Raw genomic sequence first — 12,916 nt, forward strand, 5'->3', positions numbered from 1 at the left:
TTCCCAGACATGTAACAGTCATTAATGGAAGTTAATAATTTTTTTTGTTGTAACATCTTAGTTAGTCTAATAGCAATCAGCATCTGGTATAATGGAAATCAGTATAAATGGTTTGCTATGACAAGGAGGTACAAAACTACTATAAAATGACCAAGAAGAAGATAAACTTAGAGTGACAGGAGGGACACTTGCTAAAAATTATAAACCAAAACTGAGAAAAGGATAGGACTTGGCAAACCACTATGAATTCAGATTCAAGTCCTGATCCTGCTTCCATAAAGCCTCCTACACATATGATCCTATAATGATGGTGGTATGTTAGGACAACAGCGCAAAGGATATGTTTCAAACTGTAAATTAATTATCTGTACCAAATTAAAAAAACAACAGGGTTCAATTTCTAATTCGTTGATGGGAAAAATGGTGATTTTTTTTTTTTTTCCTTAGGATTAGATTGTATGTATGTGTTTTTGTAAGAAAGTTGTAGTTGTAGTAATTCTTTGCATTATGGGTTTGTTTTTCTCAACAGTTCAGGACGGCAACTAAGTGAAGTCTTCATTCAGCTCCCATCTAGGAAAGAATTACCAGAATATTATGAATTGATCAGGAAACCAGTGGACTTCAAAAAAATAAAAGTAAGGACATTTTTTAGAAGTGGAGATTCCTCTATTTCTTTTTGTTATAAAGAAGGGTGAGCATGAAGTCATCATTAAAATTACAACAATGTGAATATTGTACGTACCTGTATTTGTGGCTTAGATTTTAAACATTGTTACACACCTTGTTAGGAATTTTGGTTAGTGTATATTGCAGTATATCACTCTAATTTCAAAATGAAATCAAAATATAGCAGTGTGACATGAATGATGCTTTCAGAGATGACATGTCAGTGTCGTTTTTGCAAAGACCTAATTGTGAATCTGTAAGCCTATCTTTGGTAAAAACATAGTGTTTGCAAAGGTTTAATGGTTCTAGGAGAATATAATCATCCCTAAACTAGCATCACATCTTGGAACAGCTAGGTCATATCCAAACAGAGTTTGGCAGATGGGGTTTAGGCATGTTTTGTTGCATGTTAGGTGATGTCATAACTGTATGACTTTCATTCATATCATAGTTTATTTTGTTTCTGTGCTAGAAAGAAGAAACTGGAACTCATTTTACCAAAAGAGCTCCATTTCTGTTTCTTTTGTCCTTTCCAGTTCACACAGCAATTGCTTTGTTTTTAAACTATTACCCTGGTGTATTTTTTTGAGTAGTATGTTAACAATACATTTTAAGACTTTGTTTGTTTGTTTTAAACAGATACTTGTCTTGATGCCTAGGTAAAATTTTTAAAGAGAAAGCTTTTAATGTGTTGAAATCAAATATTAATTCAGTGTTCTGTCTGCTCTTTTTCTTTCTGCACTACTGCCCATCCATACTTCTATTAATTTCCTCAACAAATGCAACAGGAAAGAATTCGCAACCATAAGTATCGGAGTCTTGGAGACTTGGAGAAAGATGTCATGTTGCTGTGTCACAATGCTCAGACATTCAATCTGGAGGGATCACAGGTCTGAATGAACCACTTTGTGTTAAATATACGGCTATGTTTATATAGTGTTTTATATTTTTATAAATATACAGAGGTCCAAATAGTGTGATGCAAACACAATATTAAATTGAAACAGAGAACATGAAGACAACTCCCATAATGTGCAAGAGGAAGAAAATGTTAAAAGAAACCTAAGTAAAAGTAAGCGGAAGGCTGATGCTGCCAATACTAATACATCCTTCAAATTTGTAAACATTACTGATTACCCTTAGCTAAACTGGGGACTTCATATTAAAATTCAAGGATTAAAAACTAAAATCAGTATGCAGTTAATTGTGGATTATTGTTGAAAACAGCTTATAATTTTGTGATTATTTTGGCTATCTAGAGACAGAAATTTTTTTCTGTATTATGTACATGCAGTATTTTTACTGTCTTCAGTTATCGGGAAAAAAAACTATAAATAAATCAGCTAAAAATATTTTAAGAAAATTAATGATGATAGGAAGCATGGAACAAAATTTTGCTACATGTCCAACTGTAAATTGCTAGTTTACTGCTTAGTCACATAACAGTAAAACAGCTATACATACCTAATGATAACAAATGCAGGGCGGGGGTGGGGGGGAAGGAAAGGAAAGCTAATACCAAAAATATATCACTGAGACTTCAGAAAATGGTAAACATTGGTAGAGAAGTAAAAAGAGGCAAAGAAAAATCAGTATCTAAGTGGGAAAATAATGAAATTATTCCCATCAGAATAACTGAAGTTGCTAATGAGAAACTGGCTATTGTATGGCAGAGGTGGTTGAATTGACAGGAATAATCCTTACTGGGTAGGAATGTTCAGTAGATATTGCTGCTCTGTTTGGAAATAACCCAACCTGTATCCGAGTGTTGCAGTATTATTTTCCGTTCCAATGTACCAACATTAATTACCAGAGCCAGTATCACCTTTTAGAGCATGAAGCTGAAATAAGTTGTATCTAAGATTTTTTTAGGTTTCTTTCTGGTAAGTTCTCATACTGTTCATTTTGATTTCCAGTGAATTTCAGGACACTTCTGCAGCAGTCCTTGAGTTTTTAAGGCTACCTCATGTTCTTTGTGGTAGTTCAGGTCTACCTTCACACTGACAGTTCACTCAGTAAACTAGATTGATTGTGTGTGCACTCAAAACCAAAAGGCTAATTGAGGCAGTTGTTTAAGTACACAGTGACTTCAGGTCTCTGTATTTTTTCTGTTAGACTGATGCATGCTGCTTTTCTTTGAAGCAAAGAAGTTCCATCTGAGCTGGAACGTTATGAAGGGTTTTCAGGGAGACACAGACTTTGTGTATTGAGGCTTTTGTCCTCAGTGCAACCTCAGCTATTTGAAAAGTTTTTCATGTTGTAATGGTTAAATGAAACACAGACATGTTAGGGGTTAAAAATAGTATCTGTCTATTGAAGCAGAAGATTTGTCATGAATGTTGTCATTTGTCATGAAGTTCTGTTGTCATTGCTTCTCCCTCTTTGAAGGAAGTTCCACTGTCATTGCTGCTTGCTTTTTTGAAACCTGTTGGAATTAGATTTGGGTCAAAATAACAAAACTTGTATTTGCACAGCTTTTCCTGAAGCAGCCGGAGGCTTTTTCTGGATCAAAATATATACTGCATATTACAAATAATTCCACATTAAGAGGACTAAAACAATTTTTTTAAAACCCTTTATTACCCTAGGAAATCCTGTTTAAAAGTCTAGGTCACAGTGATACCTTAAATATGTTGTGGCTGGCATTAAAAAAATATAATGTGGTATGCGTCCTTAATTCTTTTTGTCTTAGAAAAGTGTTTGGTCTGAGAAGGGAGAGCAAGGTTAGTTGAAAGAGCCATTCCTAATACGATGTAATATGCTGGATCTATTCATAAGAAAGATGAATGGTCCTCAGGAGGAACTCAGGGACTTCTATAGATTGCTGACTTGAAAATAAGTAATTATAAGGGAAAGTCAATAATCATTTAACTTCAAGGAAGGAAGCTGTGGGGTCTCACAGCCCACTAATGTTGTAAGACAATAGGAGAAAAGCCTTTTCAAAACATTCACGATCATTATACACATGTCAAGAAATTTCACCATGATCAAGAGCAGTCAAATGTCTCATAACAAAAAGCACAGCAGTACTTAGAGAATGGGGAACAATCTGCAGTGAGAGGCAGTTTTTCTAAAAAGGACTTGGTGGTTAAGTTAAAAAAGAGAGATTGCATATTTCATGTGAGGTATTCTGAACAAAGTTTTTCTAATTTGTTTTGTTGAACCTGCAAAGTATTAGAGCAGTTTTATCAGTTTTAACATTCAGATGGTATAATGGCAGCCAAAAATCCTTCCATTACCTTCCTCACAAACACCAGTGTCCCTTTAGACACGGTCTGTAATTTAGCCAAAGGAGTAGTATGACATCCAAGGTAGTTCAGGTGATGGTGGTGATAAAACCAAGTACAATCTATGACTCTGTACCCTTCTGTTAGCTATTCATAATTGTCTAGTGCTGAATTGTCCAGTGCTCGTCTTCTGACCTTTACAAAACAAAATGCACAGCTCATTTGTTAAGGTGATTATGAAGTCCCAGGTACTCAGCAAGACAACAGGATTTTTACTGTGTTAATCTGAGAAATGTGTTACAAGCCAAATGTAGTCCTCTTACTCTTGAGAGTCCCCTCATGCTTGAGGTTAAAGAGAAAATCTTTAACCAAGATACTTAGCAAACTACATAATGTTTGAGAGCAGGTGCTAAGTATAGAACAAGCACTGTTTTTTTTTTTCCCCCCAGTCTTTTTAGATCTGAGAGGAAGGAGGGAATGAGTTGCTTGGGATAAATTGTTTTCCTTGTACCTACCTTGGATTTCAGAGAAAAATAAGGATAATTAACATGAGGGTTAGCCATTTGTCATTACCAACTGTATTGCTAGACTATAACCCATTTTTTAATTAAGGTGCTTTCTACTGAAGCCTGTTGCTTTGGCAGTTTTTCAAGGCTGTTACAATGTAATGAAAATACACAGTAATTTCTATGGTAATAAAAATAATAAGGAAAGTACTCTAACTGGACATTTTAGATGCAATACAATTTAAGAGTTGTATTTTTGTGGCTCACTATTGACAAATTTCTTCATTTAGAGCATGAAAAATTAACGTTGGCATTTCCTGTAAAATTCATGCAACAAGCATTATTACTCAGTATTTGAAAATGCCATATACTCTATGGGTTTGCACTGGAAATTAAGATCTATTCTGTGAATTTTTTATATTGCTTGACTTTACAGTTCTGACAAAGTTTGTATTCATACTGTAGATCTATGAGGATTCCATTGTTCTTCAGTCTGTGTTCAAAAGTGCACGACAAAAGATTGCCAAAGAAGAAGAAAGTGAGGATGAAAGCAATGATGATGAAGATGATGAAGAAGAAGAAGAATCAGAATCAGAATGTGAGTCCCCTGCTAAACACTGAAAAGAAAGTACATCTGGGGATGGAAGGGGAGGTTTTCCTCTGCAATTTCCTCCATGCAATTTCTGCATGGAGACTAATAAGGTTGTTTTCAGATTCAGCTGAAGTCTTTTGGCTATATGTTCTGGCTAATACTTCTTCAGAGTAAACTATTTTTAAGCCAGAAACAAATCGCAGAGGTGCTTTGTGGAAGCAAATCTGACTGGCCATGAGTGTTTATAAACCCTTTGGTCCTGTTCATGTTATTTGTAAATAGAATTGCCTGGAAAGGCTTTGTTCATGGGTGGTCAACCTTCAGGTATGGTGTGACATGTAAAACTCATCACCTGGTTAAGAACCAGATCTTCAGTGCAATAAGGACTAAGTGAAACTTCGCCTGTTTCAGAAGCAGGAGGTGACACTGATTCAGTCCCTGCAGATTTGGAAACATGATACAGTGGTAATGGAGGGATCCCTTAGTTCTACTTTCTGTTGCCAAATATATCTACCCATACTGTCCAACTACCCCATCTATCTGGTTACAGAAACTGTAGTACTAGGCCTTGAGCTACTCTTCCCAGTACATCACGCAGGTGTGCAAAGCCTGTAACTTTAGCAGCTCATTTGGAAATGAGCGGATATTCTGGAATCAGGAGTTTAACATGTTCTTCAGAAAGATGTCAACTCAAAATTTGCCAGTCCCCTCCCCATAGCATTTCTGTGATTAAAAATTTTAAAAATCGTCTTTGTCTACAAAGGATAAACATTGCGATATGCAAGGAAGAAAATATTTTTAAATGTGTATCTTCTCACAGGAACATATACTACCTGTAGACACCATGCATTCTGAGAATGAAAAGATGCACATGTTCAAGTTAAAGTTATTCGTTTATAGTTTAATACAAATTATTGTTAAAACTGTTGAGAAGTAGGGAAATAAAATCAAATACCTCTGCTTCATTGTTCCACAGTTCAGATAAAGAACAGAGGGGAATATTTCTTCAGGCTGCTATCAGGGGTGATTTTCTGTGAACAGAGATGGCATTTAGAAGTTGATAAATGAAAGTTACACTCATGTATGCTGTTAAACTTTTTGCAGCAAAATCAGTGAAAGTCAAAATCAAGCTAAATAAGAAGGATGAAAAAAGTCGGGAGAAAGGAAAAGGCAAGAAGAGGCAAAGCCGAGCAAAAGCCAAGCCTGTTGTGAGTGATGATGATAGTGATGAGGATCAAGATGAAAATGTAAGTTTTGTTCACTGAGGCTGTGGAAGTGGTTGCAGTGATTGCGTCTCTACCCTGTCCTGCTTGCTGTCAGAAGTCTCAACTATTCATGCTTAAGCACATTTTTAATCTGTATTGATCATCTTGAGAGAATTGGGCGGGGGTGTTGACTGTATCTGGGTGTGCTTATGAGTTCTGGTCCCAGTGCTGAAAGACAAGCAGTCTAAGAAGTTTGGAGCTTATTTTTTGGAGCTATTCCTACTTTCATGGCACCTTTAAACCTCAGGGTCTGTTTTCTTTCATCCACAGGCGAAAAACTCTTAGCTTGATTTTGGGGGGGGGGGGCGGGAAGGGGGGTGTACTTCTACTGTTGCAACAAATGAAAACAGTCCTCTTCCCAGTTGTCTTTAAATGTCTGGGTAGAAAGAAAAATCTGGTGTTTCCTGATTCAGTGTCTTTCCTTCTCTAAAAAGTCTACAGCAATTAAATGAAATACCATGAAAGAGAAATATTAGATAACGTAGTACCTTTCTTAAGGCTATCTTGATTTGTCAGTTTAATTGTCATTTTTTCTTCCTTTTATTTTCTTATTACTTCTTTAACAAATTCCACAGAATAGCTGGCAAAGAGTTTCTGACTTGTCTTGTGTCTCTTACCTCTAGGACCAGTCGGAAGCAAGCGGAAGTGATGATGAGTGATCCATAGGGTTTATTTTGTTGGCAGAACTGACCCCTTCCCCTTCTCCCTTCTTCTATTTTAGACCCAGTGAATTCATTTTGTCAAATAGACATTGGGTTGTTTCTGTATTCTCATCCTCTATAAACTAGCTTTAGGATAGTGCCAGACAAACATATGCTATCATGGTGTAAAAAAGGAAAAAAAAAATGTAACATATTGTGACCAAATGGGTCTCAAAAGATTTAAAAACAGAACAACAACAAAAAAAAGCTTTTGATGGAAAATGTGGGTTGATGGTATATTTCTATGGGCTGGTTTTAACTCAGTAATGGTTTGATTGTGCCTGGTTTTATCATTTGATAGGATGTTTTTCAGTGGCATCAGAAAGACATAAAAAAAAAAAAAAGTCTTTTGTAGCATTGATAACCAGGAGATGCCATTAAAAGCCACTGGTTATTTTATTTTTCATCAGGCAGTTTTCAAAGTTTTTATTTGTTCTGTATTTTTTTTTTACACTGTGGTACATATATGCAACTTTGTTTAATAGCTTATAAATGTACAGTAGTTAGCCTTCATCCACCTTGTCTCATATACGTTTTTCCACTTTACGCTTGACGATCTTCAGAAAAAAGCTTTTTGAATTGTATCAAATTTATGTCTACTGTAAACTTTGCTTAACTTTTTTTTCCTTGATTAAAAAAGTTGGGTTAAAAAAATGCTATTGAATATTGCAATCTATATAGTGTAATGGATGGCTTCTTTCATCAGACTGATCTTCTATGTTACCAATGTGGATTATCACCTTTTCCCCAAAGTGTACTTAATCTTTGCTTTCTTTGCACAATGTCTTTGGTTGCAAGTCATAAGCCTGAGGCAAATAAAATTCCAGTAATTTTGAAGAATGTGGTGTTGGTGCTTTCCTAATAAAGAGATAATTTAGCTCAATAGATGCGGCCTTGTGTTATGAGTTCCACAAAAATCTTTTTATAGTAGGGATGAGAGGACAGGAATGTCTCCTGTAGAGAGGTCCTCTGTGGTCTGTCCTGAATAAAAACTGATTCAAATACCATAGAAGTATCTTCAGAGATGGAGAGAAGATATGCAATGCATGTTAAAATAAGAATAATAAAATTGAAGTAGTAAAATAATACCTTGAAGTGAAAGTGCAGTTCATTATCTAATTACAACTGAAGTGATGAAGCAATAAAATAAACATTTCTTTTTCTTTCAGGAAATGTATGTCCATATGCCTCAGTAGGCATGAATACAATTAGTTATGCAGGCAGTCAGCCCATGTATAAGTCAGCTTAAGTATTATCTTGAGGTATCAGGGTTGTGATGCACTAAGATGTGGTAGTGTAAACATTTGAACTACATATCTACAATTAATATTGCTACTCTGGAAAACCAAACTTAGATTTGAACGTATACTGAGTAGAAAATGTGCAAGCCTAGGCGTTGATTTGTAAACAGAACATTTCTTTGTTAACTGAACTGTGTATTTCTCATCTCTTTTTACTGCCTTGCAGTATGTTAACTGCCTCAGATTTTTCTAGCTCAGTTGAAAGGTCATGTACAAGTTTGTCTGGTGCCCATTGGTGTGTTTTTTAGCCCTGCACTGTGATAAGTCAGTTTGCTTAGTTGTAGCCATTTCAAACACTTCATTCCTAGTGTGGTGCCCATCTGAATGGAAGACCCTATATTTCAGAGAGGGTGAATTGATCTGAGAGAGACACATTGATGAGACCAACGTCTGAAGCAACTTTGCAGAAAACAACCTGATGGTCCAGTTGAACATGAGCCAACAATGCACCCTTGTGGCAAAAGAGGTTGCCAGTATCATGGACTGCATTAGGAGGAGTGCATCCAGCAGGTCCAGGAAGGCGATCCTTCCGCTCTGCTCAGCACTGGTGAGATACATCTGGAGTGCTCTGTCCACTGGTGCGCTCCCCAGTAGAAGACAGAAACGGACATACCGGAGAAAGTCCAGCAAAGGGCCACTAAGATGGTTAAAGGACTGGAGCAGGAGGCTGAGAGAGCTCAGACTGTTCAGCCTGAAGAAGAGAAGGCTCAAAGGCACTTTATCAGTGTGAATTAGTATCTGAAGGGAGGGTGCAAAGGCGGCAAAGCTGGGCTCCTTTCAGTGGTGCCTGGTGACGGGATCAGAGGCAATGGGCACAAAGCATTGAGGAAGGTTCCCTCTGAACATCAGGAAATGTTTTTTTATGGTGAGGATGGCTGAGACCCAGCAGAGGTTGCCCAGAGAGGTTGTGGAGTCTCCCTTTTTGGAGATACTCAAAAGCCATTTGGACATGGTCCTGAGCAAGTGGCTGTAGGTGGCCCTGCTTGAGCAATGAGGGTTGAACCAGATGACCTCCAGAGGTCCTGCCAACCTCAACCATTCTGTGACTGTGATATGGGATAGTTTGCTTGGCAGAAGCCATTCTGTCTACATTGACAGTTTCATGAGACCATTTATAAATGTTATTTTTTCACTGCAAAATGAACTACATCTACCAGCCCATTATGCATGACAAATATCTGGCAATAGGCTTCAGTCGCTGCTGGCCTAGACTGCATTTAAACTGGCAACTTAGACGCAAAAGGCACAGTATCACGTTACCCATCCCCAGAGTGCCTGATGACTTTGCAGTGACCCAGTTTGATTCATTTTTCAAGAATTCATTATTTACACATGAGTGTTCTGCTGGAAAGCAAAGAACTAAGACGACCCAACATTTCCATTAAAAATGAAAGTAACAGGATTTTTTTAGTCAATAACTGTAAGCCGTATAAGAATACTGGTTTGTGTGAAGAAATACATTTTAATTCTTAGCTGCAGTTTTTGTTTTATCAGGTTTAAATAATTTCAAAATATTTTCAATTTCCCCTCAGTTTCCAAAAAAATGCAATTATTTTTATCATTAGATTAAAAATTATTTACAATCAATTGTTAAGCCAAGCCTATGCCTCTGCTGCAGTGGTCATGTTATTTTGCTAGGATTTGAATTTGTTTCTACCCCAAGTAATTTTTTAATTGTTATCTTGTTCTTTCTCCATATGAATTTACTGCATTTTTCGAGATGAGGGTTATTTCTGGTAATCTTGGCACATCACTATATGAAGAAAAAGGTTCTGGGTAAGTTGTTGTCATGTGTAACCTTCCAAATTCTTTCCAAAAAAAGAGGAGGAAATTTTTTTGAAGTTATGTACAAATCCATGTTAAAGATGGAAGCACACTTGCTCCTCTACAGGATTCCCTTTCTAGTACAAATTGACATGCAAAGCCCGTGGAATACCTTTTAGACAATGCATAAATAAAAGCACAATTCTACAATCCCTATCAAAGGAAATTAACTAATTTCCTACCTTAATTTCAGAAGATTGTCTAGTAAAATTGGAAATGGTGTAGCTTGGGCACTGAAGAAGATAAGCAAAGTGAAGTAAACAGTGGGAGGTTTTTTGTTGCGTCTGCTTCTCCTGGGAAGGAGGCAGCAGTGTAAGTGGGGCGGATGAATAACATTTAACAGCTTTTATACACTTCAGATGCTATTATTCTTTCTTTTCCCCTCACATACCTTCTGAAGGAAGCAAAGAAAATGCGAAACCTTTCACTCATTAATGTAAGTGGCTTCCTATTTAAATGTGTCTGGTCCTCAGTGCAAAGTACTGCACTGGCTGTGTTTTCAGAGCCACATAGATTTTTGTTTTCCTTGTCATGTATACTGCTTTTAGAATAGAACACTCCTGACCCGGGAGGTGTACTCTTCACTCACTCAGCTCACTATAACGCTGGCGTTCGCTCCAGGTGGAGAGACGTGGCAGGGTGTGTCATGGCAAATACTGCCACAGCTTCTGTGAACAAAGTGCACAGCTGATGCAGTAGTAAGCCTCAAAGTAGCGTGCAATTATTAAGCTGTTGGTATGTGCTCAGTCCTGTCAACTACCCAATGAGGGCATTAATAATGCACAATCCACCACTGCTTTTTCATTAAAAACATTTGGACAGTAGGTTTTACTGAACATATTGTCTCATTTAGAAAACAGGTCACAACGTGTTAAAAACAAAATGAGAAGTTTTTATAGAGGGATTTTTAGGCTGGTCTCTTACTTTCCCCTCTGTCATCCTCTGAAAAACCTCTGGAATAATTTTAAATTCCTGTAAAAAAATCTGGGTTTTATTTTGAATAGGGACTTGAGCTGTAAGCTGAAACATAACTGTAAATAAAGTTCTGTAGGTTCACAAAAGGGGCTAGCAGAAGTAGTTTGTGTGTTGTCCGTAAGGCGGAAGGGGAAGTAGGTTCAGGGCAGGCAAAGAGGTGAATACATACACCATTTTTACTCCTTTGCAGTAGAATTGTGTATCATCTTAGGAGTCACTCACCCCTAATCTTGCTCTGCTGAACACGGGATAGAAAGTAGATGAGAGAGAAAATAAGCAGAGGATGTGAAACAAATTACCAGTTATCGTTTTCCTTGTTATTGTCGAGTTATGCTCAACAACTGGATGTCCCATTCGGAACTCTGTACTGTGGGCCTGTGCAGTCATACCTTTTAAGTGTTGAAGCATCAAGGGCCATGTTTATTCTTGGGGTAACTTTGTTAATTAAAACAAAAACCAGAAATGTCACAAAGGATTATCCAGGTGCAGCCTGCTTATCCTCTGTGAGGAAAGTCAGAAAATCAGATTTTATCCAACAGTTATTTAAACGTGATATAAACCAAAAGTTATCTGGAGGTTGCAGCACCACTCTCTTACTTCCCCTTGACAACCAAGAGCTCACCTTCTCCTCAATTTGAGAGAAGGTTGGTGGAGGCGTATCTCCATGTCTTTCTCACGTGGAGGTCACCCCTGCTTTCCAGACTCCAGTCCTTGTCTATTTGCTTTACTTGCGAGGGTTGTGAATGTGGCTATTTTTACCATAATTTTGACTCTTACTTTCACACAGAGAGATGGGTGTGCTGAAGAACGTAGAACGTGTTCAACTCTCTGCCTTGATCTGATGCTGTTAGGAGGTAAAATATTTTTGTTTCCCTGCTTCTATTACAAGGAGATTGTATTTCAGTCCATATTTTTACTGAAAATAGTTTACTTCTCCCGTATTTTCCATGACTACAGCAGACATAGTAAGAACAAAATTCTTCTCCAATTAGATGACAGCTTGTGCTTTCTCCCCACGTATGCCAGGTTGCTGTAAAAGGCTGAATCACAACAACTAACTGCAACGTGAAGTTCTTGCATTTTCAAAGTGACCAGAAGGCTTTCATTGGAAACTATTCCTGAGACAGGGACCATTTTTACTCCAACTTCCAGCTTGGGCAGCTGCTTCCTGACTTTGTGCTTGGTATTCAGTGTTGTATTTTCATGCACAATCCATTGCTGTGATGACATAAACTGATGCTTCGTTACATTTACCACTTTTGGTGGTATCAACGGTTTTAAGCTATGTATTACATCATCTGCCACCAGTGAATACAACCACTAGATAGGCTGTTCTGACACCAGGAAATGGAGATAAAAATAAAGAGAAGACCCCAACATTAACATGAATTCACTGCAAATGAAAGAGAACTATTTATACGCCAAATGTCATTTTCTTTCTGAAACAGCCATAGTTTCTGGTAGAGGTGAATTTATATCTGGTTGTGTTATTTGTATGATGGTTTCTATCCCATTTTACTGTAGTAGTATCTATTAAGTGCATTCTTCCTTTGGGCTTCCAGCATAGTTGTTCTGTTTATCACCTTCTACAGAAATCAATTTTATATCCACTTGGATGCCTTACAGACTTGAAGCAGTTACTACTTCATTGTGCAGCTTTACTTCCCATCTCCTCTGTCCTTCTAACATTAAATGAGAGAGAGGAGGAAAAAGGCATTGTCTGACCATTCAATTCGGGCTTCTCATTTTCTGAGAACAGGACACCTTGTTGCTGTTAGTCCCGTTGCCTGCTGGCGCAACCCTAGGGACACGTAAGTGCTCCTGCAGTTCTTGAACTTTCTGTGGGCAGTGCTTAAGGT

General features: G+C 37.4%; 1 protein-coding gene across 1 annotated transcript; it reads left to right on the top strand.

Moving 5' to 3' along the window:
* Nucleotides 1-529: 529 nt before the first annotated feature.
* LOC104621969 (probable global transcription activator SNF2L2) lies at nt 530-7,794 on the top strand (the record flags this gene model as incomplete). Its single annotated transcript, XM_010288607.1, has 5 exons — nt 530-635; nt 1,455-1,556; nt 4,865-4,997; nt 6,096-6,238; nt 6,880-7,794. Coding segments are annotated over 5 exons (520 nt in total), but the record flags the coding sequence as incomplete, so codon positions are not given.
* Nucleotides 7,795-12,916: the final 5,122 nt, after the last annotated feature.

The sequence above is a fragment of the Phaethon lepturus genome, unplaced genomic scaffold (assembly GCF_000687285.1).
Source record: "Phaethon lepturus isolate BGI_N335 unplaced genomic scaffold, ASM68728v1 scaffold14206, whole genome shotgun sequence".
Classification (NCBI taxonomy): domain Eukaryota; kingdom Metazoa; phylum Chordata; class Aves; order Phaethontiformes; family Phaethontidae; genus Phaethon; species Phaethon lepturus.